Source organism: Pleurodeles waltl, chromosome 4_1 (assembly GCF_031143425.1).
Source record: "Pleurodeles waltl isolate 20211129_DDA chromosome 4_1, aPleWal1.hap1.20221129, whole genome shotgun sequence".
Taxonomy (NCBI): Eukaryota; Metazoa; Chordata; class Amphibia; order Caudata; family Salamandridae; genus Pleurodeles; species Pleurodeles waltl.
The window spans coordinates 479,489,840-479,505,740 of record NC_090442.1 but is presented as its reverse complement, the minus strand read 5'-3'; the positions used below and the strand labels follow the sequence as shown (position 1 = coordinate 479,505,740).

At 41.4% G+C, this 15,901-nt stretch overlaps 1 protein-coding gene across 1 annotated transcript in view; it reads right to left on the bottom strand.

Moving 5' to 3' along the window:
* Positions 1–15,901, bottom strand: part of LIN7A (lin-7 homolog A, crumbs cell polarity complex component) — a 375,532-nt gene that overhangs the window by 20,530 nt on the left and 339,101 nt on the right. Inside the window, exons 4-5 of the mRNA XM_069228768.1 lie at positions 12,531–12,740; positions 5,887–6,111 (exon numbers count right to left, since the gene is read on the bottom strand). Of these exons, the coding sequence (XP_069084869.1) occupies positions 5,887–6,111; positions 12,531–12,740 (435 nt within the window). The remainder of the gene's footprint in view (positions 1–5,886; positions 6,112–12,530; positions 12,741–15,901) is intronic.

The following is a 15,901-nucleotide window of genomic DNA, read 5'->3' as shown; positions in this document are numbered from 1 at the left end:
TGATTAGCTAGATTGGGATTATGAATGGCTATTTCTCATGCCGTACACACCTTCTACAGATTCTATTACTGCTAATTAAATTCTCGAAAAACTAAAACCCAAAAAGAAGGTGAGCTATAACATTGGTTCTTTTAGACAAATGGGCAAGAGTTATGAACTGCTACAATGCAGAAGTGAGACATAACAGCTTTAAGATTTAGAAGCTCCAGAATCTGTGCAACAGCTACGTATCTCAACGCACACCCCCAGATTACTCACACAAGACTAAACACTGATGCTAAACGCTGGAGATGCTCTTATTTGAAATGTGATAAAATACATTCACAGTGTAAATGTTCTTCTCAAAGACTACTAAGAAAAAATAAGAGAAGGAATGGAAAAGTCTTCAAGTCAAAAACTACCCACTCGTTCTGGATGTTGGTCCTCCTAGAGTCTGCATAGTGCTGACTTTTGAATAAACACATGCAAGATGGGTTTTGGCATTTTTAATGATGGAGAAAAGGTGCTGCATACGTCAAAGCAAAGTAGGGGCCATAAATAAGTTAGCAAGGGCTGAGACAATATTTAGTGAAGCATACCTTTAGGAGAAAGAAAGAGAACAGGTCGATATCCAAAACACAAGTATCTGAGGTCTCCAAACAACTTTCATCAACTTCTTCTTCACTGCTTCAGGGAGCTCATTGTTTTAATCTTCAATGTGGCTTTGGGAAGTTTGGATTATTGCAATGGCCTATACACAGATCTCCCCATTTTACCTCTCATAAAATCCAGAAAGATCAAAGAAATGTAGCTAGACTTTTGTTTGGTTTGAAATAATGTAATGAAATCACATATGTCTTGATAATCCCTCTTTTGACTCCTATTAAATAAAAAAAAATGGTCTGTAAAAAACTTTGACCCATACACAAGACAATTTATGGCCATTGTAGTTCATTTGGATGTGTAGTCTGAGGAGCCCAATCCAAGATAAATTAAGGTATTTTTCTGTGACGACAGTTTCTAATAGAACCCGATATACAGTAGGGGTGGCCCCTCTTCTATGGCGAAGGAGCGTCGCCCTCTTGCTGAAAGGCAGCAGAAAAATAAAATGATAATACAATCATTTTATTTTTCCTCTTAGGTAGGGAAGGGAGGGCCAGCATCCTCTGCGTCATCAGGGGGAGGAGTGGTTGGTGCACTCTAAGTGCGTGTGTCAGTTTGGCCGGCTGTCTGAGGCCAGCCAACCCGACATGCGCACTTAAAAACTCTCCTACCGGCTGCGTTGTTCAGCCGGGTGGAGACCAAGCCCAGTGACCCACTCCCTCACTGAGCAGCATTTCAGCGTGCTCAGACCAATTCAGACGCATCCTTCATGCTGTGTAACAGCATGAGGGAAGGGTCTTGGCTGGGCGGGAGGGGAGCAAGTCAAGCACAGAAGCACCGAGGCAGCGAGAGCAGCGGAGATGAGCCAGCAGGTAAGTCTTATTTGTTTCCATTATTATTGTCCTCTTTCTCCCCCTGCTTGGCGCACTGCCCCACCAGCCCTTCCTGGTTGCAGCCACCACTGATATACAGCTAAATCAAGGATGTGTCACACTGTTTCACCCCTCATCAGCCAGGCTAGCTTGAATCCAGTGGCATGGGAAGCACGGGGCCCACGTCTGGGCATAACCTTCCCACTTAGGGCGACAAAGCAAAAACAACAAGTGATGGACGGAATGCTGAATATTGTCAAACACTCACCCACAGTCATAGATCTGGGTTTAATCCATCCCGTGCTTCCCATGCCACTGGATTCAAGCTAGCCTGGCTGATGAGGGGTGAAACCCCGAAACCGGTCCCAGGATGCTTGTTTACAGTCCAGGGAAGACCTGGCCTAGCAGTTCGGGCTGGACTGTTCCCATGGGGAACAGGATCAAGACTGATTTGCATATGGCTGGGTCCAAACTGGAATGGCATGGGCAGCAAAAAAACGATGGATTTAGGCCCAGATCACTGTACTGGGGGTGAATGTTTGACAATGTTCAGCATTCCGTCCATCACTTGTTTTTTGCTTTGTCGCCCTAAGTGGGAAGGGTATGCCCAGACGTGGGTCCCGTGCTTCCCATGCCACTGGATTCAAGCTAGCCTGGCTGATGAGGGGTGAAACCCCGAAACCGGTCCCAGGATGCTTGTTTCCAGTCCAGGGAAAACCTGGCCTAGCACTTCGGACTGGACTGTTCCCATGGGGAACAGGGTCAAGACTGATTTGCATATGGCTGGGTCCAAACTGGAATGGCATGGGCAGCAAAAAAACGATGGATTTAGGCCCAGATCACTGTACTGGGGGGTGAATGTTTGACAATGTTCAGCATTCCGTCCATCACTTGTTTTTTGCTTTGTCGCCCTAAGTGGGAAGGGTATGCCCAGACGTGGGTCCCGTGCTTCCCATGCCACTGGATTCAAGCTAGCCTGGCAGATGAGGGGTGAAACCCAGAAACTGGTCCCAGGATGCTTGTTTCCAGTCCAGGGAAGACCTGGCTTAGAAGTTCGGGCTGGACTGTTCCCATGGGGAACAGGGTCAAGACTGATTTGCATATGGCTGGGTCCAAACTGGATTGGCATGGGCAGCAAAAAAACGATGGATTTAGGCCCAGATCACTGTACTGGGGGTGAATGTTTGACAATGTTCAGCATTCCGTCCATCACTTGTTGTTTTTTGCTTTGTCGCCCTAAGTGGGAAGGGTATGCCCAGACGTGGGTCCCGTGCTTCCCATGCCACTGGATTCAAGCTAGCCTGGCTGATGAGGGGTGAAACCCCGAAACCGGTCCCAGGATGCTTGTTTCCAGTCCAGGGAAGACCTGGCCTAGCAGTTCGGGCTGGACTGTTCCCATGGGGAACAGGGTCAAGACTGATTTGCATATGGCTGGGTCCAAACTGGAATGGCATGGGTAGCAAAAAACGATGGATTTAGGCCCAGATCACTGTACTGGGGGTGAATGTTTGACAATGTTCAGCATTCCGTCCATCACTTGTTGTTATGTGCTTTAAAATGGCCATTTCTCATAGAGCTATTCTTGGGCCATGAGGATGTATATGGACAATTGAGCTATTCAAGTGCACCGGAGACTTACGTTACAAATGCCTGTTCATGTGCCACAGGCTGCTCTAGTAACAGGGTGCTGATACTGTTCATTTGTGATGAAAGAAGAACTCCTAAAACACCATTGAGTCCTGCATATAATGTGCTATAGGGCCGATAATGTTTAAAGAGCCTTGTGATTCTAATTTTAAATGTGGATGATCATTGTGTGCCTGTTTATGAGTGGGGGGCTCATGTACTATTGAGATGCTTGCCGGCCGAAGGACTAAAGCAGTTGCTGTATCAAGGAGCTATATATTATCTGCCCTGGGACTGTTGATGAGACAAAGTGTTGCATGCTATCATAGAGAGGTTCATGCCCTAGGCTGCACATGTGAAATTGGGTTTGTGAAGCGTATTAGCTATGGGGCTGCTCACCATTGTGAAGTGTCAGGCATCTTCCTTGGAAACGTGCACCAGCCATATGATGTGCGGGGACTCATTTTCTCTACCTCCTTTATAAGGTCATTAAATATGTTGAAAGAGCATGTATAGTCTGTCCTCCAAAGCAGGCTCTGATCTTCTTCTCTTAATAGCAAGCTCCATCCCTGATAAGGCAATGGAGAAGCAGCAAAGAAATACTGAAACAGTGTACCAATAGTCTTTTTAGTTCCTGCATCCTGTTCTATAAAATGAGATATCAGTAAGCTGTAGTCACAGTCCATCTACTTCCACAGAACAAAGTGAAAACAAATGAAGGGAGGAAGCACTGGGCAGTGAATCAGCTACAAGACAACAAAAAAAGCATTTCAATAATGGCAGCCAGAGGTACACCATTTGTTAGGAAAGCAAAATGTGATTAGACCACATTTACTGGTAGTCCAGTGCACTTTTCTGGGACAATTTTGGAGATGTAGGAAGTGGTAGAAAGAGAGAATATAAAAAATTATGATGTGGGGAAAGTATCGAAGATAGATATGGAATGGGCAAATTATAGAAAGGAGAGAAGACTGATCCAGCTCCTCCACTGCATTTGGAATAAAAACCAGTGTTTAAAAGAATTTAAAATAACGGACCTAGAAAAGTACACCATAAAAATATAAAGCACAGAACATACAATTATTGGGTACAGTATGTCATGGAAAGTAGCAAATGCCTTAAGCCAAAGCATTGAGTCAGTTCCAACTATGTAAAAAGTGGAGTCTTGAATAATTCTATAAATAACTAGCTAACTAGGGGAAAGAGATCTGCATTGATATAAGTAGCTCCGGGAGCAAGGTTGGAGGTACTAAATGAGTGCATTGTGAAATGCAACGTTCAAACAAACTTTTTAATCTTCTACTGTATTCATAAAAATTTAAAACACATCACTCACCCTTTTATCAAGTCTGTTCATAAGACACATTCTATGGCATACATTCAGACGTCAATACTCTGAACAAAAGTCTGATACATGTAGATGGGACTTCAGCCTATATATCATCACACCATTCATATGATGCACCAATAACCTAGAAGGTGGTCATTATCCTGTGTGGGTCACATATTCCGACCTTCAATTTCTATCCGAATGCTTACCAAGTTTTCAACCCGAGAACTTACTTTCACCCATCTGAGCTCCTTACTATGAGTGGCTTTTAATTCTGTTGGGCACAAAGACCAGAGTTAGCAGGACCATAACATTTATTAGGAATGTGGAAACACAGTAGGCCTGGCTTATATTCCTTGAACCTTGCAGGTGTCTTGGAATCCAGGGGGAGGATAGGTGAACGAGATGTGGAATTAGTGATAAACTCTGAAAATCCACATTTCTAAGTGGAGCCTCAGATTTCCACTCAAAACACCCAATGGCTCCACACCACTGGAATGAACTGGACCTGATCACGTGAACTGCCAGAGTGAGAACTTAATCATAATGAGCCCTAAGTGGAGTAACCTGTGACTAATCCACTATGTCCTCTACTCAGACTGATGCTTTGAGACTATTTGATTATTTTCACCTCTTTCTATGGTAACCCTTCCTCAACACACAAATTAGGTCTACCGTTCTATTAATGCTATGGTGATTTCCAGTGAAAATAAAATATAGCAAACAATTACAAGAGCTTTTTTTTAATTTCTGGGGATCTCTGGCAATCCCACCCTAGCTATTTAAGGGCTGTTAGTATCCTGAAGGAGGTATTTAGGAGAAAATGCATCCCATCACTTAAGCTTAAACATACATGTCTACTCTGGCGCTTGTAGGAATATAGGTACTAAATATAGCTCATATGTAAATGATATAATCTGCATCATCAGTCATGTCCTTGCACAGTCATTTACTCATTTTGTCTGCCACCTCAAGGTCGAAAAAGCATTCTTTCTCACACAGAGATCATCCAAACAAAGGTGATAGGGCCCTCAACACTGTATTAGAAACAAGGTGATTTGCTTAGAATAAGAATGGTTGATATCTTGGCAGATGGCTTTAAAGACCATAGAGGTTGGACATAATCAGGTGCATACCATAAAATGGCAACTCTACCAGTCTTGCAGAGGTACTGATCAGTCTTTGGCTTCCGTGTGCTCTGTAGTCTTACAAGCATGCTTAAGGTCTGGATAAATTGTGCACTTGTTTGTACAGGTAAATCCCTAGTCACAAAGTGATGGACATACTTATGAGCACAACAAGCCTGTCACTCCACTGTGCCTTCTATGAATACACAGAATTTTACGTACATTCAAAAAATAATAATTGCTATTAGTGCAATGTGTATTACTGACAAATAATGAATATTTTGCAATCTATCCTAAGAGAGAATGTAAACCAGGCACACTATGAAGCACCAGCAATACAAGCTCTCACCTACGACATATGATTTTGCTGTGGTTGTTGTTGCTGCTGCTGCTGTTGTTGCTGCTGCTGAATTAGCAATTGTTGCTGCTGCCTCCGCCTGGCAGTGCGCAGTTTCTCGAATCGTGCCTCCATTTCTTCCAGAACTTTGGGTGTGTATCTCACTACAAGCTTCACACTCTCCTTAGCAGCTTTAAGGAGCTCCACTGCCTTCTCATGGTGCTCTCCTTCCACACTCTGAAAGAAAAAAAAATACAACTGCTAAAAAACATTAACTACATCAACCACTATGAAATACTATACATATATAATAAAGCAGCAAACTAAAACTGTAAGCTAAAAAGGGTAACATCAGTGAACCAGCCATAACTTCATATTCACCTTGCCATAGTCCACTAACCATCGGCAGTTATAAATACTGTGTATATGAATATGTTTATATAGTGCAGACCTAGCAAGAGGGCAACAGAGCACTGAACATGAGAGAGAGAGTGTCCGTAGAATACATGTGATTCAATGATCCAGGTTTGCTTTTAGGAGGCAGAATATAGTGGTTGGTAATTAGTAGCATTTGGCAATGTAGTGTTATTGAAGAGGTTAGTTGTCAAACCCTTCCTAAATTGCTATATGGTTGAGGCCATTTAAATGCTGGCAGGAATGTCGTTGCAGATCCTATGGACACAAATAAATAAAGCCTACATTTTGCTATTTTCTTGATTGCATTTTCTTGTTTCTAGTCTATCAGGGCATTGGTTTGTAGTGTGGTGCTGTCTGCCTGAGGTAGATACTTTCTTGGCCAAGCAAGGAGAGGTGCCAGTTCTGGTGGTATTGTAAATAATGCAAGTAAACTTGAAGATGATGCAAGTTTGAAGAGGCGCCAGTACAGTTCATTCAGGGCCATCATGACAAGGGTGAACTTCTTCTGCAATGCTTTAATAAAACATGTGTGATTGCCTTTCTGGGAGCCAGGTGGTGTTAGAGAGATCGCAGAAAAGGATGTTGTCATCATGTAAATATGAGATGAACAAGACATAGACTGTTGTTCTGAAGTTGGTTTCTTAAAACAATTTAAAGCAAAAGTGGTGCAACACATCCAATAATATAGAAAGTCAAATTCTTTAGTTTATAGTTGTGTAAATCTTCTTTTATTATTTTTGCTTTCCTCTTTCTTTATCCCATAATACATGTGCTCACAACAACAACATCCAATGCATTTCGTCCTCTCACTTAGGACTTCTTCAGGGCTAAACAATTGGCCTCAAATTCAATTGTCTTAATCGTTGCTCTCAAATCATCCATGTCTCCACCATATCAATCTACTCTTTCATTACTTCATAGTTTAAATGATTTCGACAAATCCTCTAAAATTTCAGCAGCATGACAATGTCAATACGCACTCGGTCGGCCAATTGTTTAGCCCTGAAGAAGTCCTAAGTGAGAGGACGAAACGCGTTGGCTGTTGTTGTTGTGAGCACATGTATTATGGGATAAAGAAAGAGGAAAGCAAAAAAGAATAAAATAAGATTTAAACAACTACAAACTAAAGAATTGGACTTTCTATATTATTGGATGTGGTGCACCACCTTTGCTTTAAATTGTATTTTTTCCTTTAGTTTTAAAGGACTACACCCTGGCAGCAGGTGTTTGTTTGAGTGCACACAAGAAGGACAGATTTATCATATATTTTTTTTCATTTCTTATGAATGTTTTGGTCAGGTGCGTCATGCTGTAGCCTGCTGCTTCTCTCTTAGAACGGTTTACTTTTCTTCAGGAAAGCTGATACCCTGCGCTCTTGTTTTAGCTATAGTCTTTTTCAAAGACTACGTAATTTTAAGGAAGAATCCAAGTGATTTTGAGTTCGGATAACTGTTGAGGAGTGAAGTAGTTTAGATTTCAGATATCTGGACTTGAATTTATCTTAGATTGTTACTACTGGCAAACAGGAAGAATTCTTTGTTGGCTTGTTGAGTTCTAGGTAGGTGCTGGGCATCCATTTGTGAATGAGATTGAGCCCATGTTTTGAGACCATGTTTTGGTCAGTAAAGCTGAGAAGTGGAGCAATGCATATTGTGGCATGGTAATGGATCTTTGTACTGCTCTTAGTCATTAGTTATAAATGGGTTGCATGTAACTGTTGAAAATGTTGGGGGCTATGATAGACCCTTGCTGCATTCTGCATAAAATAGGGAGTTTTTGAGATCAAGGTTACCACATGGATGAACTGTTAGCGAGGAAGGAGGTGAACCACTGCAGGACCTTGTTTGAGAAGCCCAGGTTTATTTCTAGTGTTTAATGCTTGGTGGTTGACTGTGTCAGAGTTTGTGGAGTGGGACTAGGAAGTAGAGATCATTCATATTGGTGTAAAAGGTAGCCTTGATCAACTATGTAAATGGTTGTGTAGCAGTATGATCTGAAGCTAAATAGTTAGTTCTTGGGCAGGTTGCTCTTTCTGACCTGAGTTGAATGGAGAAGACATTCACTATAAATTTATAGATAAATTAAAGATAAAATTTGTCAAAATGATCCGGGTTTGTAGTGTTTTCATCAGTAAAATTGTTTATATTGTTTTGATGTCATCTTCAGATGGATAACAGAGGTCCCTGCAGACCCCGCAATGAGATGGGCTACCAGAGTTCATGTATTTCGGAGCAGGCCCCCTCACCTTCTAAAACCATGCCATTGCATGCCTTGTAGAAGGCGTACAATGGCATGGACAAATAAATAGGTAAAAGCTCAGGAAACCCACTCTGCTTTCCAGAGCGGGTCAAGTGCAGTTTAGGGGTGACCCAACCCTTCAGGGGGTCCCCAATTGAGCCCCAGATCAATGAATCTCTATGCAATCTGGGAGATGACAGGGGCCGTCATCACATTTTGTTGGGAGGGCCCATAATTTTGTGTTACACCACTGGTCATGTCAGAGGGTCCCTTTCGTCGAAAGAGGTATTGGTAATGTTCAGAAGGGGTGTGTTGGTTTTTCCATCGATGAATTTCACAGTGGATGAGTGAAGAATATTGCCTTTGTAAAAGCCAGCCATGAGGGGGTTAGCAATGTTGTTAAAAATAGTATGAGAGGGGTGTTTAAGCGTCGTCCACTTGGGAGAGGTATGATGGGGATTGAAGGTATAGTTTATTTGTCTGTTTCATGTTTTCCTGCAAGATCTAATCATATTTACCCTCTCTGTAAAGAACTGATAGCATTTATCTTGTCAATTTAATATGGGTCTGGAGGGCCAGGGCCGGGTGTAGTGTTTGACCACCATGATTGAACTGTATTGAAGGCTTTGTTGATGGTGATTATGTACAGATGACGTTGGCTGAAGTGATGAGGAGCCTGAGTGCAGAGTCAAATAATTGAAGTTTAATAAAACCATCTAGGGTTGTGGCCTGTTTCTTGTCTGTGGATGTTGCACTTGTATTCAGTACTCTTCAGTGGGCCATTGTGCTAAGGGAGTGGATTTGGATGGATCAAGTTTTTAATGGTGTGAAGGTGTGGAGGTATTCAAGTGGCCATTCATGGCAGCAATGCATGGATGAAGGATGGCAGTCATGCCTTATTATTTCTTTGATACCCACAAGGAAATCATATCATAGTTTCTCCTTTTTTCAATCCCCCTACTTACAATGTTTGCTGTCCATTGCAGGCAGCACTGTATTCAATATCTCTGCATCTACTTTATTCTTTCTCATTGGATGGCTTTGTTGTCTATTTGAATTTTGTTGTTATGGTTTATTGCTTTCCTGTCTGTGCTGTGTATGCTGTTTATGCCCCTCCCCTAAAGTATAGCTTTTTAAGCATGTTTTCATTGGCTGCTGCATTGCCCTGCATCAAAGCGAAAGGGCAGGAATGTGCCATATCTATGGCATACGGGGCATTCCTGTCCTTTCCCACTGTGCTGGTGTCGTTTTGGCTGCCCAGCACGAACACAGGCACCCTTGCACCATAGTGCAAGGGTGTCTGTGTTGTAGGCAGGATTGTTTTTGTACAGGAAGGGGCACTTTCCTGCACAAAAAAAGAAAGGGGACGCTTTTCCCCTTTCTGTGTGTGCTGCAAAATGCAGCACACATAGAAAGAGGAACAAATGAGGAGAAATAAAGATATTTCTCCTCATTGCACCTCCCCTGGGAAGGAGTAAAGTTTTGGGGCCATCAGTTCCAACTATATAAACAATGGAGACTTGAAGAATTCTATAAATAACTAGATAACTAGGGGAAAGAGAGCTCCATTGATATAAGTAGCCCCTGGAGTCAGGGTGGAGGTACTAAATGAGTGCATTGTGAAATGCAATGTTGGGACAAACTTTTTAATCTTCTACTGTATTTATAAAAATTGAAAACACAACACCCAATCTTCTCTCAACTCTGTGCATAAGATACATTCTATGGCATACATTCAGACATCAATACTATGAACAAAATTCTTGTAAGACTGTGAACAAGGTATTGTCAATCTGGGGATGCATCAAAATCCATGGGTGTTGCATGGGAACTGTCACCACAACACCCATGGAGCGCCTCCCTTGTGAAGAGTAAGGCAACACAATGATTTGGCTGTTTTGCCTTAATCCATATCTATGAAGCCAACCAAAGTGGCTTGCTAGGCCTCATATATATGATTTCAAGGTTTGTATGCTGTTGCATCACAAAAAGTGAGGCAACGGTGGTGCAAGGGGCTCCTAAATATAACTGTTATGGAACTCTCTTGCTTCCAGTGGAAGGTCCGCTTCTGCATACTGCTCCCACTCACCAATGATGGTTGTGTTAAAATGTATTCATCACAGTGTGGTAAGAGCACATCTGAAGAGCCAGTGACATTTACAATCTCACAAAGTACGAGGCACCCTTTATTTTCTCCCTGAAGCCGAGATCTAAGGCCCAAGATGCACTGAGATTTGAGATGATGGGCTTTGTCAGGTCCGCTTCTGTTGGTGTTTATTAAAAAGGATTTTCTTTTGGGCTACGTTGGAAGTCTGTTTTCAGGAATCTGTTAACATTTCATTCAGAGGCACCTTCTTGTAATCTGTTTCACCTGTGCCTAATGTCAAATACAAGGCTTATTTCCTTGCGTGCTGCATTGTTGCGTTACCTTTTCACTGGGTCTCTAAACACAAATACATGCCGTGTGTTCTGTAAGTGTTTAGCATATGTGGCACTTAAAGAAACTCTGCTAACATTAAGTTAGGCAAAGTAAGTGCCTGAAATAAACGTGCCATCACGTGAGAAGATTACAAATGGCAAAGAATTGATTTGGAAAGTATGGCTGCACTTGAGGAACACATTACATCTCTCAATGCCAAGGCGTGCCTCACTCCTCACAGACCTCTCAATCTGTCCCTACCCCCTTTGTGCTTGATCTTCTCTACCCTGTTATGCCTTTCCTCACTAACCACACGCCTTACTGGTCTTTACCTTACCTTTACGACTCTATGGTTGCGTGTCTCTGCCCCATCATGCCTTGCCTCACTGACCACACGCCTTCTGTGTCACTGCCTGATCTTCACGACTCTGTTTTTGTTGGTCTCTGCCTGATGTATGCCCAGAACTGCTTGCCTCACTGCACGCACAGCCCTCGGAAATAAACATCAAAAAATTGATCTCTCCAACATTATCAAACCAGCCCTTTCTTTCACTTCCGGGAGCGACTGATTGTCACTGGCCATGCTTGTTTTAGAATGGATAGCAATGTGTTAATTGAGAGTTGCAATAAAAATGTGATTTTCAGAGTTTGTTCGGTTCCATTTTTTTGTTTTCCCATCTCAAACTCTGTCACTTGTGTAGCACTGCCAGAGCACTGTCTCCAATCAAATATATACCACACTCAAACAATTTCGTATTTACAAAACACGTGCATCTGTTTCTTTAAGGGTATGAGAAAAATTTACTTCGAAATCGGACTAAAGGTGCATTCTCTCAGAGTTGTTTATTGTAGACTTTGCACCCTTTCGTCTAATTTGTACACGTCCCACTAGCAGCCGGAGACAAGAGGGAGTCGATCAAGATGTGCTCATTCTGGTACTCTCAACAGTGGGCTTCATTTAGAGCTGGGTAAACGAGCTACGCATAAATAAATTGTATTAAATAAAATATCCACGCAACATGTTTAAGTCCTGCTCTTTGTAATATCCTTCAGCAGTTAAAATAGGGAATTAAACAAATGCTTTCCAAAATAACGTTTATGACATTTTGTACTTTTTATGCTGTTTCCTGGAGATGCTTTTCCTGATATGGAAGGTCATGGATAAATTGCATGCCTGGGAACGTGTCTAGCTTCAGCATGTCATACGCCACAATGTCTAGATGCTTCTTTCCACAATTTAAAAAGAAAGAAGCTGTCCACGGAGGCAGTTAGAACAAAAATAGCAATATGGATATTCTAAGAACTACTGCACAAAAAGTATTTCTTATGTTAAGAAGTTGTACTCTAGGTTCACAGGAGGCTTTTTTCAACATCAGGGATTGCAAGGCACATTAGTGTGCTGTCAGATGTTAGTCTAATGGTGTTTTTACACAACATTGCTCCCAGTGGCATTATTACTTCTACTGGCTGTAAGCGGGGGATTAGTGACTGCAAATGTATACTTTCTAGACCCTGATCATTCTGTTACAAACGCCTTGTCAAATGTCCAAGTTAGGAGACTGACAGGATATTGTATACGTACCACTCCATTAACAGAAAGCAGCTGGTCTCCCCTTTTGAGTCCCCCTTGCCTCTCTGCAACTCCTCCAGGAATGATGCGGGAAATGTAGATTGGGGAGTTTTGCTCCTTCCCGCCCATTACGTTGAAGCCAAGTCCTTCGTCAGTCTTCGGCAGCTCCACCACTCGAGGGTGTGAATGACCTTCGCTAGCTGCAAATGCAGCAACAGTTGCCTGAAAGAGAGTCCGTCTTTTTAACAAAATGATCATACACTCGTAACGGTTTGGAACAAAAGTAGACAGTGTTTCTTAAAATAAAAAAAATAAATGTACATGAATTTCCATTTATGATACCTATGCAAATGAAGAAACAAACAAGAGATTGATCACTAACCCGTATTTATGAAAGGTAGCGTGTCTGGATAGGGGCACTCAAATAAAATCAAAGCAAAAGGTGATTTCAGTCTATTGGGGAAAACATAGCATTGTATTGCTAACAGTCATAATGTATGAAATACACAAATTGATGAAAGATATATTGAAAGTTCGCTGTGTAAGAGAAATTGAGGTTATACATTGTTATTTCTCTGACACCCATGACATTGATTTGTCTCATATAGTTTTCTCTGAGATTTTAAGTAGAGTGAATGGTCTGTAGAAAGGAAGTGTGGTTGAATGACCAGAGATATGGGTGATAAGTTGTTTCTTCATACTTTATTGCATAATTAATTAAAATAATTGCAATTAACATACTAAAGAAAATGTCAGAATAACACAAAACATTCAATACATTCATATTTTCCATACTGTTAATAGACCAAATAAGCCCTACTCATTTGTTGATCGCCTTAAGGCTTATGGTCATGCATACCAGATCAACAATGAGCCACTGACTGGTGTATTATACCTGCTCAAAAGAGCTCTAGGTGACAAACATCAGAAAACGTTGCTGGGTTAATTGTTCATGCAGAGTTTTTAGGACTATTAAAATGTAATTTGTCCAGTCCAAGGGCAGGGTTTTAAAGTGCAGTTGGTGGAAATGCTGCTGCCATTGCTCGTATGCCTGAGCTGACAGTGGATGAAACGTTGAATGTAAGCATGTGTTTGCAAATATATACTGTAAGATATATAATGTAATACAGATTAATGAATGTTGAAATGATGTCACAAACATTACAGTTAAATAAAAAGAAATGATATAGCTATACATGTGAATTCTATTTGTCTGAGCCACACACTGCAATCTGAATTGTTGTCATTTAAATATATTTGGTTGCCAGGGTTCTTTTTACTTTGATTGTAGTTTCCCTTCCCTAGGAATCTCTATTTGTTAGCTAGGGGTCCTTTTTTGCAGTTAGAAGCACTCAAATATACATGAACACACAGTCATACATGCATGCACAGTCGTACCGATGCATACTGCCATGCAATGATACTTACAAACATAAAACCATATACTCACAAAACACACACACTATTTAATGTGTACTAATTTGCAGCATTATATAGTGTGGACTAGACCTAAATGGATATTAAAGCACTTTAAAAAACATGCTGCAATACATAAGCTCTAAGGTTTGATACATTTCATTGGACCCGTTACCAGGAAACAAACAAAGATAGGCATTTTTAATTCTAAGCCAAGCGTGACTAGATACTGCAGCGTTGAGAGCGTCTAGACATGTAGTCTTCCCCTTTGCTAGTTGAGTAGCCATCTGACACTGTGAGGCCTCTTCCAGTCCTCTTACGCGCACCTGCTACCTGTGTTACACAGAACAAGATATCCACATTGGAGATGCAGTCGATTTGTGTCCCATCATCTCAGCAGTTCAGGCCAACTCATTGGTGCATTTTTTCAAACTGCATATCGATTGTGCTTTCAGATAGTATTCATGGTGAATTGTTAGAGCACACTGACATTTTTCCATCCAATTTGGCCACCGTTATGTGTTCATGTTGTAAGCTAGGATAGTAATGTGGCTGAAATGCTCTCCTCAGGTAGGACATGGTGACCTCCAGGTGCATCACGAAGCAATTGCAGTTCAATCTGCGAACTGGCTGCACTTCCCCCACTATGCACTGACACACACAAGTTCATTGATAACAGCACATAGAAACAGCAGTGGATGCCGAAATGCTGATTATAGTCTAGGGGTCATTGTGATGTGTAGTATGTAAAGGTGTAGTTACAACAGGGCATAGTTCGGGGCTAAACACTGGTGGATGGATCCCCCACTAATTTTAGAGATGGGACATTGTCCCACTTCGCATAAAGCTAAAGGATGCCTGTCATTGTGAACTAAAGATTCCTGCCCTCACCTTGGTTGTGAGTTCGCAGCACAGATGTTCAGATCAGTGCATACACTTGAAAAGTCCCCTTACGTGGTGATTCTAACCACCCAGACAACAACCTCATCAGCCCTGAGAATGATCCAGGAGGAGTTTAAGAGGGGAAAGTGCTAAGATTGATTTTTCCTCCGCTAAAGATGTGAAATAGCGTCTTGCTCGTGCTGGGATGCTCGTTATACATGCTAGCTGTAAACAAAATACAAAAGTACACTAAACACCTTTCATTTACTCTATGAAAATATCGGCTTTTCAAATGTAGCTAGAAAGGAACACCAGTTGATTAAACATATTATTGTAACTTTGAATTTTCTAAGCTATGCAATATGTGAATGTCTTGAAGCATACACACGATTTACAAAAAGTAAAATTGAAGTAAAAGGTTTTTTTATTTGTATGGGTGATCACGCTTAATTCTAGTTTTTTATACTGTTTAATCAGTGGGAAAGCCACTTGCGAGAGTAAAAAACGTGATCACAAACTTCTTTAAAATGTCACGTTTTCTTCTATCACAAATGATTCTTTCCCGCATAATCACAGCTATAAACCTGATGAGCTCAAAAATAAATCATAACTTTTAAGAGTGCTGCGATTCTTAAGCAATCTTGCATTCCTTAATTTTTTTTTATTGCCTGCAAGTATGGATGTTTGACCATTATTTCCTAACATGCTAATTATTATATGCTCATAAAATGATGAATTCTTTTTTAACAGGGGTTTGTATATTGCCACATATACTTACTAGTTTTAAGGTGTTTTTTGGTGCACCCGTGATAGTTTCATTACCATAGTCCAGCTTAGAGAGGACTAATGATTTCAATACAGACTTTAGATCTTCAGATGGATGAAGGGTTTGAGTTGTTTATGTGTTTCAGAGTGTAGAAAGCACTTTTTGCTGGGGCATAGATATGGTTATTCATGCTCAAGTTTTTGTCAAGAGTAATCCCTAGTGACTGAACAGAGTTGGAGATAGATAGTTTGCAGTTTAATGCATGAGGGGGGGCCTTGACCCAGTTTAAGGGATGCCGGTATTGAGCCTCTGGACAAGG